At 38.8% G+C, this 25,000-nt stretch overlaps 1 protein-coding gene across 1 annotated transcript in view; it reads right to left on the bottom strand.

Moving 5' to 3' along the window:
• Nucleotides 1–25,000, bottom strand: part of LOC135217853 (collagen alpha-1(XI) chain-like) — a 54,872-nt gene that overhangs the window by 4,196 nt on the left and 25,676 nt on the right. The window contains 25 exon segments of the mRNA XM_064253866.1: nucleotides 1,104–1,157; nucleotides 2,308–2,529; nucleotides 2,813–3,057; nucleotides 4,055–4,270; nucleotides 4,677–4,838; nucleotides 4,987–5,256; nucleotides 5,362–5,442; nucleotides 5,444–5,740; nucleotides 5,956–6,062; nucleotides 7,193–7,247; nucleotides 7,400–7,561; nucleotides 7,676–7,927; nucleotides 8,141–8,347; nucleotides 8,535–8,741; nucleotides 8,887–9,075; nucleotides 9,265–9,381; nucleotides 9,529–9,726; nucleotides 9,880–10,004; nucleotides 10,507–10,642; nucleotides 10,776–10,961; nucleotides 11,541–11,732; nucleotides 11,876–12,076; nucleotides 12,544–12,706; nucleotides 13,713–13,920; nucleotides 14,498–14,662. Coding sequence (XP_064109936.1) covers nucleotides 1,104–1,157; nucleotides 2,308–2,529; nucleotides 2,813–3,057; nucleotides 4,055–4,270; nucleotides 4,677–4,838; nucleotides 4,987–5,256; nucleotides 5,362–5,442; nucleotides 5,444–5,740; nucleotides 5,956–6,062; nucleotides 7,193–7,247; nucleotides 7,400–7,561; nucleotides 7,676–7,927; nucleotides 8,141–8,347; nucleotides 8,535–8,741; nucleotides 8,887–9,075; nucleotides 9,265–9,381; nucleotides 9,529–9,726; nucleotides 9,880–10,004; nucleotides 10,507–10,642; nucleotides 10,776–10,961; nucleotides 11,541–11,732; nucleotides 11,876–12,076; nucleotides 12,544–12,706; nucleotides 13,713–13,920; nucleotides 14,498–14,662 — 4,417 coding nt within the window.

Below are 25,000 nucleotides of genomic sequence, written 5' to 3'. Positions count from 1 at the left end.
ACCTTGGTTAACTAAGTACCATTGACATAGTTGACTATTTAGTTCATCAGAGAAATAGTGGCTATTTCAGGATGCAGGCCCTAGTCGTTTCTCCTTGATTCTGGCTTTTTCTTTTTCTCTGTGATGAATCATTTGCATGGTCAAGACATTCCTATTGGAGTACGAACAAAAAAGGGATTGCCTGCATTGGCAACTAATGAGAAACTATCTGCATTGAGTGACAGGATACGCTACTATGTTATGGAGAAAACACCGAGAATCTGTGATATGCAATGACTCTATGCAGTGCAAACTCCATTTGCCGTAGTTCACTCGTTGCCAGGGAGGGAAATGGAAAGGTTTCAGAGAGAACGAGCCCAGAAGGACATCTAAAAAATTGCTTAATACTTCTTAAAAGTAGAATATAATCCCACCATGTCAAACAAATGCAAAAACAAAAGATAATTACCAACTAACTTTCGAGGACAATCTGTTTAGCCCAGCAGGTAGATAGGCCTATTCTTTGCTGAGAGAAAGAACCCTTAGGGACTTTCAAAAGAAGCATGATAGTTTTTAAAGAAATATGGTATGTCTGCTTTTGTTTAAAGAATATCCAGAATAGCTGTAGATCAAGATTCTAGGATATGCGCTGGTTGGGGGACTGGTTGGGTGTTGGGGTGGTTAGGATATTGAGAAATCTTTCGAAAATTTTGGTTTGGATTAGGAAACTTACCAATACGACCATTGCTTCATGTGAGAAAATGTTCATAAAGTTGAGCGGTCCTTTATCGAAATGAGATTTCGAGTCACTTTTCAGCGATATGTTAATCACAGCTTAATCGGGTCATGACATGCAAAATTCTCACACGAGGTCATTCTTGAATTTAACGTCGGAATATTAATTTCACTTTATGATTATTGCCTTACCAGGTGTCAATGAGAATACGGCGTGCTTCTGAAATGTACAGGCAAGCCTTCCCCTGTCGGAGATGATTACAGTTTGCTTATTGTATTCGGCGTTAATTTTATACATGAATGATTATCAGAGAACGGTTTTTGTTTTCGACTTTAGGGGAGAGGGATGGGTCACATGCTGTAGCAAAAGAGTCTTACAAAATACTGACCTGGCTTCTGCCCTATTTAGTCTGCCCTTTCTTCCTCGGCTGCTGCTGTCGCGTCTGTAAAATTCATTCGTCATAACAAAGCTCTCACGTAGTTATCAGTCATACCTTCTTTCACTTTGGGTTCATCAGCCAAAAATACAGTAAAAGCAAACATGAGGTGCTCTCAAATGCCCTACAACAACGTTCTTAGCTACGTTATCGCTCATGTAAAATATGAATACTCAAAGCTAAGCTGTGGAAGTATTTAACTGCTTTTGATACATTATCCAAAAACAAAAATTCTACGAGAAAAAACATGAACCATTTAAATTTTAATTGAATTAAACTATCTTTTAGAGTAAGCTTTCAAAATTCGTTTTAGGTTTCCATCTGTCTTGGGAAGCCAAAGAACGAAAAATTCCTGTGCAAGCGATCGTCCTTTCATTTGCATGGAATTTGGGGTTTATACTCGGTCACCTGAGGTCCTTTCGTAATAGTGAAGGGTTTGAACGATGATGAGCGCTATGTCGTGATATTATTTTGAAATCACAGTTTGAGAAGAGTTCTTAAATTTAGTAGTCTCAGGATCGATGTAGAAGGAATCGTAGATTTATGACTCTGTGCCTGAATTTGACAAGAATAAATGACTTGAAATGCCAATGAGGGTTTGTGTGGAGGTGTTGTGAGTATCCGTACAATTTCGCCAATATGAAATGAATATACCGATCAACGACAATGAATTTCAGTTCGATGGTAAGTGACGCTGACTGGCGAGTTAAACACAGAGCAGTGGATTGTACTTAAATGCCACTGTGTACAATTCAGAAGTACATAAGTGTGTCCTTCACTCTTGGATGAATATTGAGTTTATTTTCTGGCAATTTCTTTAGAATCTAAGCAATTGTTCAGGAAATTTAGAGTTTAGAGGGGTCAAGACATGGTGGAAGCAATTTGGCCAGGAAACTTTTGATGATAAAGCTCGAGGTTTAGCACACATCTATCTGTCCTCGTGTTCGGACGTGAATGATGAACCGAGCAGGAGCCCATCCTATCAGTCCAGATGCATGAAAGTCATTCAGCAGGCAATTACTTCAAGCCAAAGAGGCGGTGGTAATTTTCTGAAGCCTGCCATGATTATCACACAAAAAAAAGGAAAAAAAAAAAGGTTGTACTTTTTGTCAAGAGGGCCTGCCTTTTGTGTTGAAGTGTGACCCAACACACTCACCTTTCCCCTTGCGGTTTAATTCTCCTTCTCCTTCCTCCTCCCCCAATTCGTTCTTTACCCTCAGGGATAGTGTTACCATCACCACCACCACCAAATAGGTTACCAAAGTCAACACCAAAACCACCATCACCACCATCTCCATCTCCATCCTCATCCTCATCCTCATCCTCAGATTCAGGAGCATCACCGCACACCTCGCCTATCCTACAGTCGTAGTCTTTTCTGCAAAACCCCACAGTAAGCTACAGATATGTTCCTTTGTCAAAAGTCACTACTGTGGTATCGAAATATCTGGAGAAAAGATCAATATCACTGACAAGATATTCAAAGTCTGTTACAAGAAATATCTTTAGATTGACATCATGATGATAAAGCTTTGTAATAAAACTTATCATCTACTGAATAGGCAATCGTGTTCAGTTGACTGTTTCACCAACAGCAAAATGAGACACAGAAATAGGCAACAGCAAGACAAAGGAGGGAAACGAGAAAGCAGACAACTTACGCGGCCCTCTTGAAGCGACCCTCTTCATCGTTGGGATCATATGGAGCATCACGTTGGAATAGCAGTTCTGGAGGCAAGAGAGGCAGTTCTCCAGGTGGGCCAGGAGGACCGGGTGGACCAGATGGACCAGTTTCACCCTTGGGACCAGTTGCTCCAGGAACACCCTTCGGACCTGGAGGACCAAGTAGACCTGGCAGTCCTTGAGGGCCATCCCCTCCCTTCAATCCTGTAAAACCTATAGGTCCCTGAAAGGAAAGATTTGCTGCCACTGAATTGATCGTAACAGCTAAGTTGTGGTTGTTTTTGAACCGATACATTTTTCAAAAGGATCACTAACATCATGAAGTCCTCAGTTGATTTTATTCGTATAGTGTAATAGTGTCACACCAAGATAGGGAATTACAAATGTTTGACAAAGTTTTAAAATTGGTAGAGGTAGAAACTATGCTTTAAATAGGACTATAATTTCATGTTATGTGGATATCAATCGCTTGAAACCACTAGAGGGTTTTCATATGTTATTCTGTCATACCGTAAAACAAAGGGATAAAGTTTGACATAAATGAGTCCCAAAACCTTTCAGTACTTGCTTGCAACTTTTGTTTGACGACATTTTCATTATTTGAAAATATATCAATTTTGATACTTGTTAACAGAATGGTTGTCAGGCAACTGCAAGATCACTAGTCGTTAAGCTGAATTTATCTGTCTTCTGATGAAGAGAAGAAAAAGTGAAAAGCGGTAAAATTGGGGTAAATTGAAGGTGTATCCACAATGGCCAATATCATGTATAGGGAATTTTATCGAAATAATCTAGACTTTGTGGTTAATATAATTTTTAAATTTAGACCATGAATTACGATTAAATGAAATGCTTGATTGCTTTAATTAATAATAACTGAAAAAAAAACTTGCATTACCAGTACCGTTAGAAATAAAATCTAACTGATATTCCATTATGTGGCTAGTCACTATCAAAATGCTCTTGCATAGCTGCACCTCTAACTTCGATTGGTCCTTATGGTCGCTGATATTATCTTTGCAGATTATGAAACTTAAATTAAGTATACATATCGCTCTAACTGCAAAAAACAAATTTACACTATAGGGAGAAAACAATCAAGCTTTCTTATGAGTGAGCCATGGGACTGGGAGGTTGAAAGCACCTACACAAGGACTTATATAAACATTTTCCATTACAAATAATCAGAATCACATCAGATTTGGAAATGGGATACGTACTGGTTCTCCTTTGACTCCAGATGGGCCCTGAGGTCCTTTCATACCAGGTTCTCCCTTTTCGCCAACGTCGCCTTTAGGACCAGAAACACCAATCTCTCCACGATGACCTTTGGCACCTCGTCTGCCCCTGCTGCCTTTCTGACCTTTTTGTCCCGCATTTCCTGGAAGACCTGGCTGTCCTGGTGCACCTTCCTTACCAGGTACTCCGACATCTCCCTGAATAAAAGGGGCATTATTTTACTTTTGTGCCATTTGTGTTTTTGTCTGTGACAAATTTCTATGTGCATAGCAGCAACCCTTTTGTATAAACTATAGAAGAACTATGATAGCTCATTGTTCTATACTAGCCTTGTAGAAACAGTTAAATGTGGAGAAGTAAACTCCTTTGCATTATTAGTAAAAAATTTAAAGAAATTTTCAAGATGCCATTTGCTCACTACATTCAGTATATTATTTACCTTATTTCAAAATATCTAGAAAAGAAGTTTTTTGGTGAATTTTCCGTTATTCTGGTGCCTGGAGTTTCATTTTTTTCAACTGCAAGATTAACATTAAGCAGAAATATATCTCCAAATAAAATTAATCAAAACCAAAATCAAACTGCAACTGTTTTACTACTCACAGCAGGACCTGGTGAGCCACGTAGACCAGGTAGACCTTGGGGACCCGGCAGGCCTTGAGGTCCTGTAGGACCATTTGGCCCTGCAGGCCCAGGCAAACCAGTATCACCCTTTTCACCTGGCAGACCTGGAGCTCCTTGTGTACCTGCTGGTCCCTCAGGGCCCTGAAATTTGTTTATGTATTTTAGTTGAAATCCAATAGATGGTTATATCTAAACATTTTTTATGAATATCAGTATTTGAATATCTTTGATTATTTGTCTTCACTAAAAAATTCATTATAACAGAGTAAGATAAAGCAGAGATACTCACAGGCTTGCCGTTTGCTCCTGGAAGACCCATTTGTCCTGGTTGGCCAGGTTCTCCTAGTGGACCCATTTCACCCTGTTTACCATCCTCTCCATCCTTTCCAGGCACACCCTTTGGTCCTTGTTTACCAGGTTCTCCATTAGGTCCAGGGAATCCAGGTGGACCTGCACTTCCCTTAGGACCTGGAGGGCCAAGTGGTCCTCGTACACCAGGAGATCCTTGTGGTCCAGGTTTTCCTTCTTCTCCTTTTGGTCCAGGTGGTCCTTGTTTGCCCTTCAAAGAAATATTACTGCTCATCAAATAAGAGTCTCTTTATTAAAAAAAAAAATTTTCAGTCACTGTGATTAAGCATAATTATGTATAGTTAATAAAACTTACATGTTTTCCATCCGTTCCAGGTGGTCCTGGTACACCAGGTTGCCCTGGCTCACCCTTTTCACCTTGTAAACCATCAGGACCCAGGAGGACCAGGCAAGCCTTGTCCTCCTTTGCTACCAGGTGGACCATCATCTCCAGTTGGGCCTAAAGGTCCTGGTGGGCCACGTTTTCCATGGTCACCCTTTTCTCCTTTTGCTCCAGATGGTCCTGGAAGTCCTTGCAATCCTGCTGGTCCAGCAGGTCCTGGCAAACCTACAGGTCCATCTTCTCCCTTGCGACCACTTCGACCCATTAGACCTGGTGCTCCACGTTCACCAGGAGCTCCAGGGGATCCTGGGGCACCTCGTAACCCTTGCAGTCCTTGCGGGCCTGCCGGACCCTGAGATATAGTGATAACCATAAGTATCATTATATTAACAATAGTACTGGTAATCAAAGAGGAAGCAGTAGATGCAACAGAGATGTCAAAAAGAATGATAAACTAAGAACATTAACCATAAATATCGCCACCACAGTTATTGTTGCTGACATGAGCACCAGTAGTAGTAGCAGTTTTGGCTAAAAATAAGATTGCTTGAATCTGAATGAAAGTACCTGTATTCCTTTTCCTCCCTTGAACCCTTTCTCTCCTGGGGGACCAGCTTCACCCTTGTCTCCATCCTCTCCTGGCTCTCCCACGGGTCCAGGAGGTCCGGGTAGACCTTGAAGAAAAACATTTATGTTAATAAAAAGATATTGATTTCTGCATTTTCACCATCTGACGTGATGGAATCAACCCACTGAGACTTCTGAATTGACTATTTTCGATATAAATGTCGTATGTTGAAAACTTTTCTTGGAGATTTTAGATGTACTCACAGTTCGAGATGCACTACCTATTTTGTAAAGAAAAAAAAAAAGTAAATAGATAACAATTTTAAAAATACAGGAAATTCCGTTTTTTCTCATGTTGCTGAGAATTTTGAAATGCCATTGGGTTGCAAAAAACATTTTTTAGTTTACTCCTTTAGTTCCCCATGTTGGAGTAAATTTCTTATCAAATGATAGATCAAATCTTTTGAACTTTTTCTTAGTCCTAAAATCCTTTGAAATGCAAGTTTTAACAAATTTTAAAAAACTTTCTCAGAAAAATCTTTTCTATTATTGAAACCAGATAGTAAGACGAAGAGCACTAAAATGAAAAATTTATCATCGATCATATGTTATCAGCAGATATTATTTGAATTCTGAGAAATCTATAATTTGCTAATAGGATAATCTATTGAAGGTAAGCTCGTAGCTATAGAAACTTTTAGAAAATTAGCAAGAAAAATTATTTATCAGTGATGATATTATTTCGAGCGTTTCTTCACACGTTTTCTTAAATTTTAAAAGACTATTGAACTACTTTGGATGTGTTTTATCAATTATGACGTATTTTAATTATATAAAGGGATTAATCGTACGTACAGACTACCTGAAACATTACTCCTTTTTTCAGTTTTTGCTTTATATAGCATAAAAGCTTTCCACATAGGGTATATAAATACCTACAGAAATGTAAGTATTCCACTTCGGGTTATATAAATATCTATAAATATATAAGTATAAAAAAATAAAACAAGAAAAACTTATTTATCTCATTGTGATACATGTTGGGAGCTAACACTGATCTATGATATATTATTTCAGGGGTTGCCATTGCTTTATCAAGTAAGTAGTGCTACTCTGAACAATTCCATCCCGATGAATATGACAAAAGTAGATGGTGTTTTTTTATTTTACTCTATTTCACTAATATATTTAAATAACACATTTAGATCAACGCCATTTGGGTTATAAGTGAACTTACCTCGCTGGCCTGGGAGGCCATCTCGGCCAGTTGGACCAGGAGGTCCTGGGTCACCCTGTTAAAAGAAAGAATATTCATGATAATATATGCTAGTTAGGTAATCCAATAAGAATATATCAAAACTTTTCCAAAATATTAAAATCAGTTGAGCTAGAGCCAAATCTCATGATTGTTATATGTTTTTGTTTTACCAACTTATCTACTCACACTCTCTCCTTTCGCTCCAGAGGATCCCCGTGGTCCACGAGGACCAATTTTTCCTTCTGGTCCTTGGGGCCCAGCATTGCCTGCCAATCCCTGTGCACCCTTGTCTCCTGGTGGACCAGCTGGACCTGGCGGCCCTGACTCGCCTTTGAGACCTGCGGCGCCCTGGAAATGGCATCATTAAAACTAGAGTTATAGAGATAATGGGATTCGAATATTTCTCATTTATTACATGACTTACGGAGATAAGAAAAGTAGGAATAAAGAGTGTACACTTACAGGAATTCCTGCAAGACCACGTTCTCCTGGGAATCCAGGCATACCGGGAGGACCAACGGGGCCAGTCTTCCCTGGGGGACCCATTGGTCCAGGTGGACCCTCTTTCCCAGCATCACCAGGTCTGCCTTCTTGACCAGGAACTCCTGGTGCACCAGGTGGGCCAGCTTCACCTGGAGTTCCAGGCTCACCAGCTGGCCCAATAGGGCCTACTACCCCGGGTGGACCTGTAGGCCCTTCGTTTCCTGGCTCGCCCTGTGATGAAAAGGTGATGGCCAAGTTTTGTTAAGCTGACTAAATATTAAGTGTTTCAGTTTTGTTGGCTCAAATAAATTCTTTATCAGATGTGGCAAGATTAAAGGAATGGGCCAAGTTTTATTAAGCTGACTAGATATTAAGTATTTCAGTTTTGTTGGTTCAAAGACACTCTTTTCAAATGTGGCAAAATTATAGAAAGGAAATACTAACAGGAGGTCCACGTTCACCAGGTGGCCCAGCAATTCCGTCTTTTCCATCAGGTCCTGGAGGTCCTGTTTCACCTGAAAATCCATTTGGCCCTTCTGGTCCCTGGAAACCTTGTTCACCAATAGGGCCTGGTGGACCTGGCTGTCCTGTATCACCCTTAGGTCCGGGAAATCCAAGTTTCCCTCGTCTTCCTCGTTTTCCTTGGAACCCCTATTTGGAAGATGTATATATTACCAGCATGAAGTATTATCAGTACCAGGTCATTGGTAATTGAGTCTACAACTAGCCAAACATTTTTATCGTAGGTGGAAGTTGGTTTTCAAGTAGATATTTATAACAAAAAACTGTAATCTTACAAGAAAAATATTTGTCACTCGATGTCAGTTATTATACTTACTCGAGGCCCTTGTTCGCCTCGTTCTCCTGGTAGACCAGGATGACCTCGTTCACCTTTATCTCCTGGCCGTCCTAATAATCCTGGTGAGCCTTTGTCTCCTTTGTCCCCTGGCGGACCTGGATAGCCAGGGAAACCAGGAACCCCAAGCTTTCCCTTTTCACCATCTGGGCCAGGGGCCCCAGTTTCGCCTCGTGGTCCTTCAAAACCCTGAAAGTTTTCAAAAGTTACCATTAAATTACTTTAAATTATTGCTTATTGTTATTAGCAAATTACTTATGTATATAGTTATTATATCTTCACATCAATTGACCTATGGAGAATCGATTTATAAATATTTATAACCTGTATTTACCTTTGGTCCTTCTGGCCCTTCAAGTCCAGCTTGTCCTTCTGGTCCAACCTCTCCGCGTTCTCCTTTCAGTCCCATGTCACCCTTCTCGCCATCTGAACCTTGATCCCCCTTATCCCCCTTCTCTCCTTGGATACCTCTATTCCCTTGATCTCCTTTCACTCCTCGTGATCCAGGGAACCCTATTGGACCCTGAAGCATGAAAGACCTTTTCAATAATAATCAATTATAATGAAACATTTGATTATATATTCATTTTCTTTTTTAATCCAAAGGTAATTTTGAGTTACGTGTTTAATTTTTTATACATAGATAGTTTTTAATTGAAGGAAAAATATTTCATATGCAATATTACTCTGGTGTTCAAAATATATACATTACCTGTGAACCAGTGGGACCTTTGTCGCCTTTAGAACCAACAATGCCAGGATTTCCAGGATGTCCAGGTAAACCATCAGCACCAGCTAAGCCTGGTAAACCAGGCTTACCGCGTGGTCCCTGTAAATCATATTCATTGCATTGTATTACACATAAGAACCTTTACTCTCAGTGATAACAAACTTAATTTTGTTTAAAAATTATCAAGTGTGCTACAAGAAAACGAAATAAAAATAAATTAGTATATTTTCTAGCTCTGATACTCACAGCAGGACCAGGTGGACCAAGGAGACCTTGAGGACCTGGAGGACCAATGGGCCCGTTGGGTCCAGCCTGACCAGGTGGGCCAGGCTGGCCTGCAGGTCCATTGTTGCCTTTAGGACCAAGAGAGCCTTCACTACCAGGAATGCCAGGAGGGCCGGGCAAGCCAGGGAATCCTCTTGGTCCAATGAAACCACGAGGGCCCTGAAAACAAAATTAAGGTTGAAGCAATGTTTTCGAAAATGATTGTTACTGTATCATCAGAAGAATAGTTTGTCAATACATTCCATGCAAAAGTTTAAATAAATTCTGCTAATAGTTCATAGAAAGCTACACGAACTTCAAGAAAAGACTAACCATTTCACCTGGAAGGCCAGTCAGACCAGGAGCACCTGGTTCACCAGGCATTCCTTCATGACCCGGAAGCCCTGGCGATCCTGTTGATCCTTGTACACCCCTGTGACCTTTGTCGCCAGGCATTCCTGCAGATGACCTCGTGATGTAGTACTGTTTATTTTTTGACAACTATAACAAAGTTTAATGAGTCTGTTACCTTTATAAATTTCCTCAATTTCCTCTAAAATGGGGAAATACACGCAAAATTTTTTGTTTAATAAGTTTCTTTACCAGAGATATTAATTTAATTGATACCACATAAAGGTTTTGAAAATAAATAACCATGTATTGCTCGCTGAGTAACCTATGTTTTAGAGAGAAAATAGTATCAACTTGGAGCAGTTTCATCTTTCTCTTTATATCACAGTTGAAAGAAATTGTAACAAAAAGAATTAGACATTTACACCAGGCGATATATTTTGATCAAACTAATAAAAGTGCAGGACCACAATTAACTCTTTAAAAGCAGCCGTGAATGCAAATCTAAGAAACAAAATATCTGAGTGAAATCATAACAACAATGCAGACGCTGAAAGTAGAACTCATTATCATAAAGAAACTGTACTACTGTGCGGATGTTATAATCACCTGGTAGACCTCGAAGACCAGGGTCACCCTTAGAGCCAGGGATACCAGAGAGACCACGTTCTCCATCTCTTCCAGGTCGACCTCGTCTACCAGTACGTCCCATAGGCCCGATGTTACCTCTCATACCTCTTGGACCCTGTACAACACAGCATAAACAGATACGGCTTTGATTTTTTTGAGATTGGTATCCAAAATCTCTATAACAGCAAGCCTTTAGACTAATATTATTTTCCCGGGAAATATGATTATTTCTATTGGAGGTAACGTACCGGCTCTCCCATTTCTCCAGGCTCGCCTTTCACACCAACGTCTCCAGAAGGTCCTTCGGGGCCAGGGAGACCGGTCAGACCCATTGGACCTGCCACTCCTCGCATGGCCATCATGTGCTGGGATAACATTTGCTGGAATTGCTCAATCATCTGGTCTGGTCCTTTTTGGTTCCCTTCTAAATTGAGCTGTGAATAAAGGAAAGAACATGATTGCTACACATCAGATGGTGCAGATTGTGCCCCTTTGTAGTCAATTTCCCTAGAACTATTTTCAAAATGAGACTGGAAATAGATTTTAAATTTCTATTAAAATTTTATTGAAATTAAATTATAGTGGGGCTAACAGAAGCTTGTAGGTCATCATAAAGATTGCCCAGTGTTTGTAGTAACATATATTACTCAGATTAAAAATTGTAGGACTTAATAAAAAACGGTGTACCAGAGTGTACTTAATAAGCCGTGGGAAAATCATTGAAGTTACTAATTACTGTTAACCAACAAAAATTAATGGATTAAATTTGTTCTAGAGTAATCAGCGAATGAAAGGGCTGTCGAGAATTTAATAAAGTAAGGGAATCTGAAATATTTAACAAAGCAAGCTATAACCGACATAATTAAGGTGATTGTACCTATTTTTCCGTAGCTTTGTTAAAAAAAAAAAAAGAAAGGTATACGCAATTTATCGTTCATTTTTGTTCATGCATATAATAGAGATCTCATCAAAATAAAACAATACTCTCATAACTGCCTTCATGAGGTACGCACCGGTATCATGAAGACATGTCCAGGTGGTCCGGATAGGCCGTCTGTGCCGGGTAAACCATCTCTGCCGGGGTCACCTTTTGGTCCCATAGGTCCTGGGGGTCCTTGAGGACCCGGATAACCACGCAGGACGCCATGGGGTAAGAAAGCTTGGCCTGATTCCAAGTCTCCTTCCGATGCTGCTATTCCATAACCCTGAAAAACAAAAGTAGGTAACTTCAGAATGACTAAAAGTCAGTTTTCTTACACTGAAGCCATGCTGGACAATAAGCAATCAAGAGGTTTACAGCTGAATTCAACCAGAATAATTATGAGAGAAAAGGGCATATTTATGTTACCGCTTCGATGGTGACGTTGTCGTTGGCGTATGATGTAGTGGAATAGACCGTCTCATCGTCACTTCCCCCAACGTATTCGATGTTCGTCTGGGCCAGGGCCTTCGGGTCAGGGAGCTCTTGGTCGCAGTTTGGCATGAAGACCTCGCAATGTTCGTAAGCTGCTTCTGGGCCGCCGTAGATGTCGAGTTGTTGAATGTCTCCCTGACGGAATTTAGCATTTAATGTGATGGACGTTGGGCAGTACTTGGAGCCCCCATTAACTCTCTCTCTCTCTCTCTCTCTCTCTCTCTCTCTCTCTCTCTCTCTCTCTCTCTCTCATGAATGCATTATTATTCCAAACAATTCTTTATATCTATACGCTTTAGTCTAGTTTCCAACTTGTAACATCTACAATATTCAAATAAGCTGATTGGGCGAATAGTGAATGTTTTATTACGTTCCCTTCAGAATATCATGTGATTAAACAGAACAATGGAGATGATTGAGAACAGAAATGAAACGGAGATCCATCACTGTAAAAAGCTCTAAGAATTAAAGTGAAAATCTATACTCCCGCAGAGGGCGCGCAAAAGGTCCCTCCCTACATGTTAAGGGCGCGAGTGAAGTGAAAATTTCTATTCGACACACTCTTCGCCCTTTGCAAACTCTCCGTCAGGAATATTCCTTACAGCGAAGTACTTCTCCTCGAGAAGTTGTTGACCGAGGAGGATGATTCCCGCCTTGGAGACGTGGGATGGAGAGTCCCTCGGCAGAGGATGGGTCATGGAGGTTTCGCAGTCCACCAGAAGGGTCACGCTGTTTCCCTTGATGCTAAGACCGAGTCGATGCCACCTGTGGCGGGGAAAAAAAGTTTGCCAATGAAGACGGGAACTTTCTAAAATACTTTCAAGAATCTTAGTGGAAAAAGAAGTTGCTTTCTATGAAAAGAATAAAAATCAAGCTAGAGGTAACTGTTTTCAGTTTCGTCTATTTTAATGAAAGGTATATGCATGTGTTAATCAGTTACCTTTAGGTCATTTAATAACAAAAACACACACATATCATATATATATAATATATAATATATATATAATGCATGTATGTGTATGTATATATATATAATGTATATATGTATATATACAAATACATCCACTAACCAATTTTAATTTCAGATGTCGGTTTTTCAGTATTCTCATTGGTAATGTATCAACCAAAATATAATGATTACCAATTTTTATTTATTATGTTTTTCTGTGCTGATAACCAGAAAGCTCTAAAATAGTATATATATATATATATATATATATATATATATATATATATAATATGCATGTGTGTTTGTATGTAAAGATTATGCAAATTCGTATATGATAGCGTATCACTAATTTTATACATATTTTTATACATTCAGATAGCCACATTAACCCATTATTTTCGAATTCACTTTGCTTTGGAAACAACTGACACCCAGAGGGATTTATGTATGATGAATGCACCTACCCTAACCAGCAGTCAATCTTGTGCCTTTTTGGGTCATTACTAGGATAAAAGTTGACTAATCTACTCAGAAATGAAGGCAGACTAGATAAGTCTTCAGTTACTCAATGACCAAACCAAAAAGATAGTTATCAATCCTGGTCAGAGTTGGTGCATTTCCTTCTGCGTGAAAGTTATTCCCAAGGTATAGTAAATTCCATATCAAATTTTTTATTTGATTACTTGATAATAAAAAAAAACATTTAAATGCTCTTTCACGTGTACACGAGCCAAGTCTTGGTAAGTAATGATAATATATAGAGAAAATTGGGAGGATTTTTATTACGAAAGAAAATGGGAAGTTTAAGTGCCCAATTCTTACTTCCCGTCGTTGATTGCAACTCCAAATTCAGTGGTGTTTCCTTCCTTGGGATTCCCGTCTTGGTCTTGGTAGAATAGCTTGACGACATCTCCAACCTCCACCAGGAGTTGGTCATCACCAGAGTCAGAGTAGAGACCAAAAAGGACTGAACTCGACCCTTGGTCAGGTCTTAAGGTCGTCATGATGCTGAAGTCTTCAGGAAATTCATCTGAAATACACAGTTGGCTGTCAACGAGGCTTTGGAATTTCTAGCTCTAATTGCTGATATCTTTGGTATAACCAAAGTTTTTTTTTATTGATTGTTCCATAACTGTTTGGGTGGTGTCTTCTGTTCATTGATTATTTGCTATATGTAATTATATTTCCTCACAAAGAATAAACTAAGTAGCATATAATTCGTACTTCAGTAAGAGCTGTAAGCAAGTCTGTTTGACCAAAACTTCTAAAATGATTGATTTAACAGGATTTGGTGCCATGCTCCTAAGTACATTATGTTATAAGCATAGGTTTTTTCCACCCTAAGAGTGAATTTAACAGAAATTAACTCAAACTTCTGAAATTAGTGATTTAACACCTAAGTACATTATTTTATAAGCATACGTTTTTGTCGACCCAAAGAGTAAATTTAGCAGAAATTAACTCAAACTTCAGTGAAAACTCTAAATCAGTCTTACCAAGGCTTCTGAAAAGTGATTTTTACAGGATTTGGGGCCATTCTTGATGCATTCAGTTTTATGCATCAATTTGTGTCAGTTTTTCTCTAAGGACAGACCAGAGAAACTTACCAGGGAAGAGTCGATCAGTGGGGACGGTGAGGACAGCTTGCTTGGCGACTTTGTAGGCGATGTCGTGACCTTCTTGGCCGGGTCTCTCGTCGCACATGCCACGGGTCGTGACCACGCCCAAGGGCTGCTCCCTTACGCCCACCGCCTCCAGCAAGCTGCCTCCCGCTGCGTGGAATAGAGAGAGAAACAATTCTTAATAGTGATGACTATGATGATTGAAACATGCCTCTTAATACTGTTTTCAAAGATGTGCAACTGTAATCCATAGACTTGAAGTTCAAGCTTCCAAAAAATATGGTGATCGTTTAAAAGAGAAGTAACGAGAAAAAAATATGTTGTCCATTTAAAAGAAGTAAGGTAATAGGAAATACAAGAACAAGGGAGTGGGCATTACAAAAGAAAAAATAAACTCATGGGAAAATAAGTAGATAAAAATGTAAGTAAAATATTAAAATACAAGGAGAATTGTTTTAGGGCAGTAATAAAGGACCTGAGGAATAACGGACCTCTGGAACTGAGGAGTTGGACAGCTAGGCGCTTGAGAAAGAATCTGTACGGCAAAATTATTATTGATAAACTGGAATGAATTCGATAACACCCTTATGCCATAGATGTGACCTCGTTACTGCTTTCAAACACCCTACCTGGTAAACTTTCATTGACTGATTTTTTTTTTTTTATCAGCCTTTCAGCTTAACGTAAAATAATACCCTGTCGTTGGAACTCAAATGCACCTTGTTGAAGGAAATCTGCAACGTTTATTTTCCAAAGATATTTTAATCTTATGCAAGTCTCTCTCTCTCTCTCTCTCTCTCTCTCTCTCTCTCTCTCTCTCTCTCTCTCTCTTAAATGAGATACGCGATGATTAAATCATTAATAAAATGTTAAACATCATGCATTTATAGCGAAGATTAAAACTGGTTTGTGTATGTCTCCATGCACGCATATTCTGTCTGGGGGAGGCATGTGAATGTTGTGTTTATCCTTAAGAACGAAATTCGAAAGGCAGTACGATAAGACAGCGGGAGCCACTTATTGTCACGAAAATACAGACGGTTTCTTGAATATAAATGGAAAAACATGAGTGGAAGCCGCTGAGACGAAGTTCCTGCACCGCGAATGTGGACTAATGAGGAATTCCGAAAAAGACGACTTTGCAAAATCAGCATCAGGGGCGAAAAAAGTGGATCGTGTGTGAGCGCGGTTGCTTAAATGTTGGGTGAGACCTGTCTAGTGGCTGCATAATCTGAGAGCCTCGTGAGCAGTTAGAGAAAAGAGCCTGTGCAAAGTGATGTGTAGAAGGATTTGGAAAAGAGGTGAGACTGTGCAATATGAAGGTGGAGGATGAGGGATGTAAGGTCAATATATATGGAACGTTTAGGCTTGATGCTAAAGATGCAAGTTGAATGACATTTCAATATATTTTTATAATTTACTTGCATTTTTAATCGTTTATATATTAATCTGATCATTTATTTTTTATTCGCTAATAAGTGGTCTCTTCTCTATGTATTTCCTATTTCCTTCTGTTACTTCTTTCAAATGAACACCTTAATATTCTTTGAAAGCTTGAACTTCAAGTCAGTTGCCCCCCGTGACCTTGTTCCTTATGAATAGGGTTCATGTTGTGAATAATAATATTAATAATTATTATTATTCCTTGATTTAGAAATAAATTAATGAAAGAGGCAATAACTGTTGCCCTGATTTTCTCTCGAGCCATCCCCTGTAAGAGAAAAAGGCCTTTTGATACACAATATAAGCAAGCATATATTATACGCTAATAGGTGCTCGCCTATATCTATGTTTGTATTCATTTACTCGTGAAAATAAGTTTCCATTAGTGCAAATATGTTCCAAGATTTTTACAAGTTTGTCAAAATTCCATCCTATCGATTTTCAATAACCTATTCGTCCACCATTGGCGCTTTTTGTTGCAGTATAGCGTCATTTTCTTTAAATTATTTTACTTCGCCCACCCACCTCCCACCCCCAAGTAGCTGGGGCCCTGAATCCCTTCATGTAATCTTCTAAGAGTGAGTATCAACAGAGGGACGTCCAGGGGACATCCATCGATGTTGACTCAGTCTCTCCAAGCTGAGAACCCGGCTCTCCCCTCCTGAGTTTGACCTTTGCAGGTGTCACGCAAGTTCTCAGATGCTGATCATATCTCGAACTTTCTTTAAAATAATATATCTTTAAAATATATTCTTCGAAATGCATCGTTTCGACGCTCTTTTGTTGCGCGCTGTCATCATCAAGACGATATTCAATTAGAGATGATTCCCTGCAATGTCAGATTATGGGCTTGTTCAAACGCTGTCGTTATCTTCTACTAATTAAATGCATCCTTGGGATTAATGAAAATATATGCATGAGAGTGTCTCAGATAAACTTGGGAAAGGCATAGGTTGTCTGTCCTTTCCTCACAGTGGGCAAACCATTCTCATATATGAAAAGTTCAAGATAGATTGGATGTGATCGGAAAATGTTACCAAATGAATTCCTTGAAGACGGATCTTTTGGTACAATGATGACACCACTTTTTTCTTATCCCATGAAATAAAAATTCTGTTTTTATTAAAGTACTGATTGAAAAAAATGTTCTTACTAATCTAATGCCACTTCAAAAGCATTTATGTCGTAAATCTCGAGATTTATCCAATTTAAATATTTATCTTCTTTTTTTCTCCCCTTGCCCCATTCCTTCTTTCTTATTTTTCCCGTACTTTCTTACCCTCTCGTAATTCCATTATGTGAAACAAAAAATTCAATAAGTGAATCCGGTAATTCATTTTTCTTGAAATAAATTTGTTCTGACACCTTCGGGAGATGGACCGTAGGGCTCGTGCCTAAGGACATTAGACTCGCACCCTTGAGCTGTAACTACAATGCAGTTTATGAAAGGTTATTTGAATTAATTATCGTACTTCGTTAGTGTCTGTCTTTCTCTTATCTTGTTATAATGATGTGAGTTTTAACAGGGTAACACGATCAAATGTATATTATATAGGCTATTTATACGCATTCTTATACGCGTTGGATACATACGTAAATTCATACTGTTATTGGCATTGGCTTACATGGAATATAGACATAACATGAGCCTAAGTAGAGAGTATTCCTTCATCATGTCACTCTATGCAAAATCGATTTCTAACTGGCTAAAAGTCCACAACTATTCATGTGTCCTGCTGTGAACACTTCTCTCCCGACACCCCACCCCCCTTAGGGGTCGTAAATACCTAATTCATGGTAATGATAATTTGCCAAAATGCTCACCAGATACCCACCAACGTTATCCATCTGAATGCCCCACCCCCACCCCCCCCCCCCACCCCCCCCCCCAAAAAAAAAAAAAAAAAAACAAAAAAAAAAAAAAAAAAAAAAAAAAAAAGTAATAGCATTCTTGAGATATGCTAACACGGAGCACAGCACAGAAATCCGCACTTCACTGGCAGAGGTGATTCTCGTTCGAGCTTGCCGTGCTCTACCTCACGAGTGGGTGAATAGAAATTGATGAAACTTTGCGGAGATGTTCCTAAGGTGACATCTTCGAAAGGATTAACATTTGAGAGAAATCTGCTCTGAGTTTTGCTAATTTAAACTGATCAATAATGTTCCTCCGGTTCTGTCATAAGTTTAACATCTCGCCGGGGTCGCCTGTTAAATACATCTACCAAATTTCATCAAATTCAGTTTAATCGTTCTTGAGCATGCTCAGTTCCTATAACTAAGTGAAAGACTTAGTTATAGGAACCATAAAACTTACGTTGTGAACTCATGAAGACTCTACAAGACATAGGACAAGCTATCGTCTGAGTAATATACTCGATTGACTGAAAAAATAATCTAAATGAAATGCTGAACATCTGTATCACTATCATGTTTAAGGGGGTAAATTACTAGCCATCGTTAACTGATAAGAAAAGACAGAAACAAGCGTAGATATCTGCTTGTAATGAGATGCGTGGATGTCATCACTCTGATATGCACTTGTCTCGGCGGCTTGTATATATTCAGATGAGCAAAAATGCAGTCACTGCAAAACATTATGTTGCACAAGGACAAGGTTACCAATGAAGAAAGGACCTTTTTAACGCCTGACGATGTCCTTCGTAGGTGCTGGTGGGAGGCTGAGATTAAGAGAAGGGTGTTATCGTGGCCTTCCTGTCTGAGTCTTGAGCTGCTCTAGAAATCTAGAAAATTAAACTTTCGAAAAATGCTCCAAGACTAGACGATCGGTCAAACGAAAGCAAAATGTCAAGCAAACCGGAAACAGATGTTTAGGGGAGTGGTGGAGGAGGAGGGGGTGGGGGGGGGTTGGTGAATGGGGGAGGGGTGGAAGGAGGGGCCAACAATGCCCTGCTAAAGATGAGACAAGCAGGAAGCAGCAGGGTGGGCGACAATGAAAGAAGGAGTCTGTGCAATAGATCAGTCGTTTGAGGCGAGGACGGGTTTTTGCCGCCACGCACTCACTCTCTGCCGAATCTGATGGGTTTCCCAGCACCTTCTCGAATGTGCTCTCTCTCTCTCTCTCTCTCTCTCTCTCTCTCTCTCTCTCTCTCTCTCTCTCGTGCAGCTTGTTTGCAGCTTCAGTGATATCTTAACCACAGCGATTGCCGTCCTGTTTTATTGGTGCTCGTAGTGAGGCCAATTCTGACGCCCCCTTTCATGGCGTTAATGGTTTCTCCGTGATACTTAACTTCGCTTCGTAAACAAACATTATCTAAAGATATCCTTCATAGTTATTGGAATACGTTTTTTTTTATCACACTACTTCATTCGTCAAGCATATAGTTAACTGAATGGGCCTACCACCCACTTTATCTTCTCCTGTTGCAATATATTTCATGATTTAACTTTGCACAAAAGCATTATTATAATGAGGAACACATAAGCTCGGAGATTAGGTATGATTATCTATTAAAATATGAATTTATGTTTAGTCAAGAATGTCTTGTGAGACTGCAACGGATTGAGAGTTGGTGGGTGTTCCAATCCAATCTGCTCAAAGCGAACTCGAATCGTATTTACTTTTCCCCTCATAAACTCGGCTACTGTTGCATACTAAATAAGATCTCGATTTTTCAATTAACCGCCTAAGATTGTCCGTTCCGTTTGAGGCACATTTGAAATTACTTATGCTCGGGTAACGTTTCAGTATTTATTTTAGATGAAGTCACATAATGGCACTTACAAATGACGGATTATATGAAATTAAATGTACTAAGAATATGCTCTGAGAATATAATAGATTGTTCTTTGAGGTCCACAATAATATACTGATGGTAGCAGTAGTAAATGTTTTGTTCTAGAATACGATTATTCGCCAATTTCCATCAAGGACAATGTTGTATAGACAAATACACGCCACTTTGAAGGCTGGGGTCGAGGGAGATGTATGGGAATGCAGAACAGGAGAAGGAAACAGATTGATAATCATGTTTACCCTGGAGGAAGATGTCACAAGAATTAGGAAACACTTGAGCAATGAGAGAATCCCAAAGTCTGCAAGTAGGACGAATAGATAAATGTTAAAAGGTTCTTATATGCAAATGGAGAATTTGGAAGCACATTCGAAAGAGGGAAAAATCTCTCTCTCTCTCTCTCTCTCTCTCTCTCTCTCTCTCTCTCTCTCTCTCTCTCTCTCTTTTGAGTTCCTCGGTCAAGTGAAATTAACATATTTTCTTTAGATAGCTGAAAATCTCTCTCTCTCTCTCTCTCTCTCTCTCTCTCTCTCTCTCTCTCTCTCTCTCTCTCTCTCTCCCTCCTCTTCCCCTCTCTCTCTCTCTCTCTCTCTAAAAAAAAGCCTTTGTGATTTTTTTTATTTTGTACCCATACATTAGCGTAGATGGCTTGAGGGGCCAGAGCCTTTTAAAATATTTAGGTAATGTGGGACCATTTCGAGGAGGAAAGAGTGACTATTTCGGAAGTACTGGGATGGAAGGAGAGAGGAAGACCTAGAAGGTGCTAAGTGTTAGATGTGTAGAAAGTAAAAGATGTTGAATGGAAGGAGCTTAGCATCCAGGAGATGGGAGAGTACGTGCAGGATAGTTGCATGTGCAGTCACTGTGTCAATGGTTGGAGGGCTGCTAATAGTCTCCCTGTTTAGGTGTAGGGAAAGGTTTTGCTCTTATCTGTTTCCTGCACACAGGGTTCATCCTCGACTTAGCTGATAATTTATGTATCTGGCGGTGAATTGTGTTCTTATTTCTCTGGACCGTTGCCTGTTAGGGGAATCAGCCCAATGCTAAAAATAAAATAAAATAGTAATAAGGAAAAGAGGAATAGGAGGAAAAAGAAAAATCTCGCCACTTTTTTCCTCTTTCTCCGAAAAATGCCTCGATCAGAAATGGCCTCCGAGGTATTCAATTTCAAGGACGTAGAGTCCTTTGGATTTACCGTAACCTATTAAATCGGTATCGTCTATAATATACTCTATGGTATTAGACCCCAAAACTATTGAAAATCAATTGAAAGATATTTTTATCGGAAACAGAAAAGGATCATCTCAAAGACGCCCCAAAAAGTTTTGTAAAGACCCTTAGGTAATCTTCAAAGGCATCTGGAAAAAATTACTTTTGATGAGATTATGACAAAGCAGGACCTCCCTGGTAGATTATTATATTATTATTATTATTATTATTATTATTATTATTATTATTATTATTATTATTATTATTATTATTATTATTTAGCGGAGGCAGTGATTTCTGATGACCAAAACAGATATCTGATAGTAAGAAATATTCTTCTTCTTCTTCTTCTTCTTCTTCTTCTTATTATTATTATTATTATTATTATTATTATTATTATTATTATTATTATTATTATTATTTTAGTACAAGACCCTCTTTTAGACAAATTCTGTTAAATAAAATGGCAGAATTAAGCCAATTGATTTTATATATATATTAATATTCTCTCATTTTTCTCGTTGTCCACTTCTCTGGCTCAGCGAACTTTCTTAGTAACTGGCCAACATTCATATTGGGAAATTCTAAAAAAAATTTTGAGGGGGAGGTTTCATTCAAAAATAGTATTCTGGATCTATACCAGCTCCAACGCCAGCTGTATAGCAGAGATGACCCCGACCCGGATTTGACCTACGCTCACGAAATGACACCAGCACTGATGTGACGAATCCCCACTTGACCTGGACCTGAGATCCCTAGGGGTTCACCAGTATACTGTTAATACCAGCATACCAGATAAATGACACCAGAATCCTGTTTCTTATTAAAACATTCCCTTCAGAATTTCCCAATGTGAATATTGGCCTGTTACTAAGAAACATCGCTGAACCAGAGAAGCGGATGATAAGAAAAATTTAGAGAATAATATATTATATCAATTGCTTAATTCGGCCATTTTATTTATTATTATTATTATTATTATTATTATTATTATTATTATTATTATTATTATTATTATTATTCCTGTTGTTGTTGAGCTAAGTCAGGAATCTTTAATGTCCAAAACAGACATCGGGTAACAAGTAGTATATGATATCATAAAGAAAAGGGCTCAGCAAACACCATGGACATCAAAAACGCCGCAAGACCTTTGTTCGAGATCCTGTGGAATTTGACCTTTGAACTTACACAATTAGAGAACGCAATTCTCTGTTATAGGACGGAATGTGTTCTAATATTTATCTAAAAGGATGATCCAGTGAGTGAGCTCATGTGTGGATATAAACATGTAATATGGATCTCTCTCTCTCTCTCTCTCTCTCTCTCTCTCTCTCTCTCTCTCTCTCTCTCTCTCTGCTTCAGTTATATATATGGGTGTGTGTGTCTGTGTCGTTATATGTATTATATATATACATATATAATTTGTATATATGTACACACATAAATATATATATACTACATATATGTGTACATATAAGTTTTTTTAGTTATATAGTGTATATATACATATATATATATATATATATATATATATATATATATATATATATATATAGAGAGAGAGAGAGAGAGAGAGAGAGAGAGAGAGAGTATCATAATGTGTCCAAAGCACTGCAAGAAAGCAAATATGTAAGAACGGACAAGATGGTTGAGTTCTTGAAGGTTCCAATGAGAGTAGGAGGAGGAGGAGGAGGAGGAGGAGGAGGAGGAGGTAGTTGAGAAGACAGCTGTGCCCAGGAGGGTGTTTTGGAGGCTTTAGTGCATCCTGTCTCTCTCTCTCTCTCTCTCTCTCTCTCTGTAACTCATGCTGACCCACTGTTTTCATTTTATGAATTTACACTAAGCGTGTCTGCTATTATGCTTCATTTGCAAGGCTCGTTCACACAAGTGGTCATCTGTTTTGTTTTTTTCTTCTTCTTCTTCGTCTTCGAGTTGGTGTTCTATGTAAATTAGAGTCTTCGAAGTATGTACGTCCCCCACCCCCTCTCTCTCTCTCTCTCTCTCTCTCTCTCTCTCTCTCTCTCTCTCTCTCTCTCTCTTCTTCTTCTTCTTCTTCTTCTTGATATGTTATTCACTGCCATTTAGGTCTGATCTGTTGCCATGAAGCTATTTTTGTACCTTTAGTAATCGACATCCAATTCACCCTTACATCAGGTCATCGTTGATTGCCTTTGTCCGTTGCCATTACGATAACGATTTCGGTATAAATAGTGAACATTTTTCAAATCCAAATGCCTTTCCTAAAACGAAAGATATACCTCAAAACGTCTCTTAAACTGCAGGTATACAGTTTTTCGCAACCTTTGGTTCAACCGTGATTTCAAATTTCTCAAATGGATTGAGTTTTTCAGAGTAACTCTCTCTCTCTCTCTCTCTCTCTCTCTCTCTCTCTCTCTCTCTCTCTCTCTCTCTTCTCTTTTTTCTTCGACGTCCCAAGGTTATGCATAGTCTGACAGAGCCGTGGTAAGTTTTTTGTGAATTTGGAACCTGAGGGAATATAATCTGGTTAGTTTCCTATCAAGTTTTGTGAGCAATAGAGAACTGATCTCATAGGATGGAATATGCCGGTGCCTTGGTTGCTAGGTTAATGGGCATTATAAATGTACCTCAAAATATATTGGTATTCAAGAATTTGTGAAGTTCAGTGCTTCTGCACTAGGTTATAAATTCCAAAACGCTCTGCATTGCATGATTTTCTTTACTTGTTCAGGTAGCTTTGAACTAGCATACTTCCAGTCCGTTGGCATATCAGTCTTATTTTCATGTCATATCTTTTTTTTCTAATTTTAAATTTTGTTTTTCTTTTCCAATAACTGATCTCTTCTTTCTGTATTTCCTACCACCTTCTGTTACCTCTTTCAAATGAACACATATTCTTTGAAAGCTTTAATTTCCAGAGGCTCCTGTGGGCTTGTTCCATTTGAATACTGTTCATCTTCTGACTAATAATAATAATAATAATAATCAAGGTTAAACCTTGAACCTTGAGTTGATTACTTTAAAAAGGTGCGCAGGGGCGCAATGTCCGCGAGCGCAATTGTTCGCTAAAACTACAAGTCAAAGAAAGAGGAAGTCACAAGGTCGCAAAGATCAAATAACATTATATGGTAAATTAGGCAGCTTAGACATTAGAATAATCACGCAACAAATCGCAGAGAACAACTGAGAATTTCTCACGATCGTCTAATCTTACGGGACGCTTTTGTAAAAATGGCGTTGATTTCGCGAAGGATGGATGGGGCAGAGCCGTATTTATACAATCCGTTGCGTGCAAGTCTATTAAAGCAATTTTCCCGGCGAATTACTTTCACGGGATTATGGTTCGCAGGACACCTCATTTATTCCAGTTGCTTTTAACGGCTCTATTTATGGAACATCACCGTCGTGGGTCAGGCGATAAATACACTCGGTATTTGCAGACTCACTGTACTCAAAAGTTAGCGAGAACACAGTTACGGTTTATTGACAAAAGGTCGAACAAAACAAGCAAAGATTTTATAAGCAAAAACTGAAATCCTTAAGTAGGTACTAATTATTTACATCATTTCTTCCTGTCTCTATTATCATTATTTACAACTATTCAAGATCATTATCAGCCTCCTGTGGGTTAAACAGTAGAAGAGGAAGCAGACAGATGCTACAATGAAGCATTTCTTGACAGAACACACTTTTAACATAGAGAATAATTCTGGGGCGGATGACCAGTAGACTTTTCATATCCATGAGAGACAAATTACAGTCCAGCAGCAGTGATAGGTGAGAGAATTAAAGGACAAGAAAGATTAGAATAAAAAAATACATTTTTGGAAGGTGTCATGGAACCTTGGAAATTAATATTAGACAGTACCCACGGAAAATTTAGAAAATATCCATGGAATGTATAGACAATATCCATGGAAAATCTAGACAGCATCCATGAAAAATTGAGACAGTATCCATGTAAGGCTTAGACAATATCCATGGAAAATTTTGACTATCCATGTAAAATAGAAGATTTAGACAAGATCCATGAAAAATTGAGACAGTATCCATGAAAACTATGTTTATCTTGAAAGTTGACGAATTCTTTAAATAATTGCGTTCG

The sequence above is a fragment of the Macrobrachium nipponense genome, chromosome 9, assembly GCF_015104395.2.
Source record: "Macrobrachium nipponense isolate FS-2020 chromosome 9, ASM1510439v2, whole genome shotgun sequence".
Taxonomy (NCBI): Eukaryota; Metazoa; Arthropoda; class Malacostraca; order Decapoda; family Palaemonidae; genus Macrobrachium; species Macrobrachium nipponense.
This window is presented reverse-complemented; position numbering and strand designations above follow the sequence as displayed.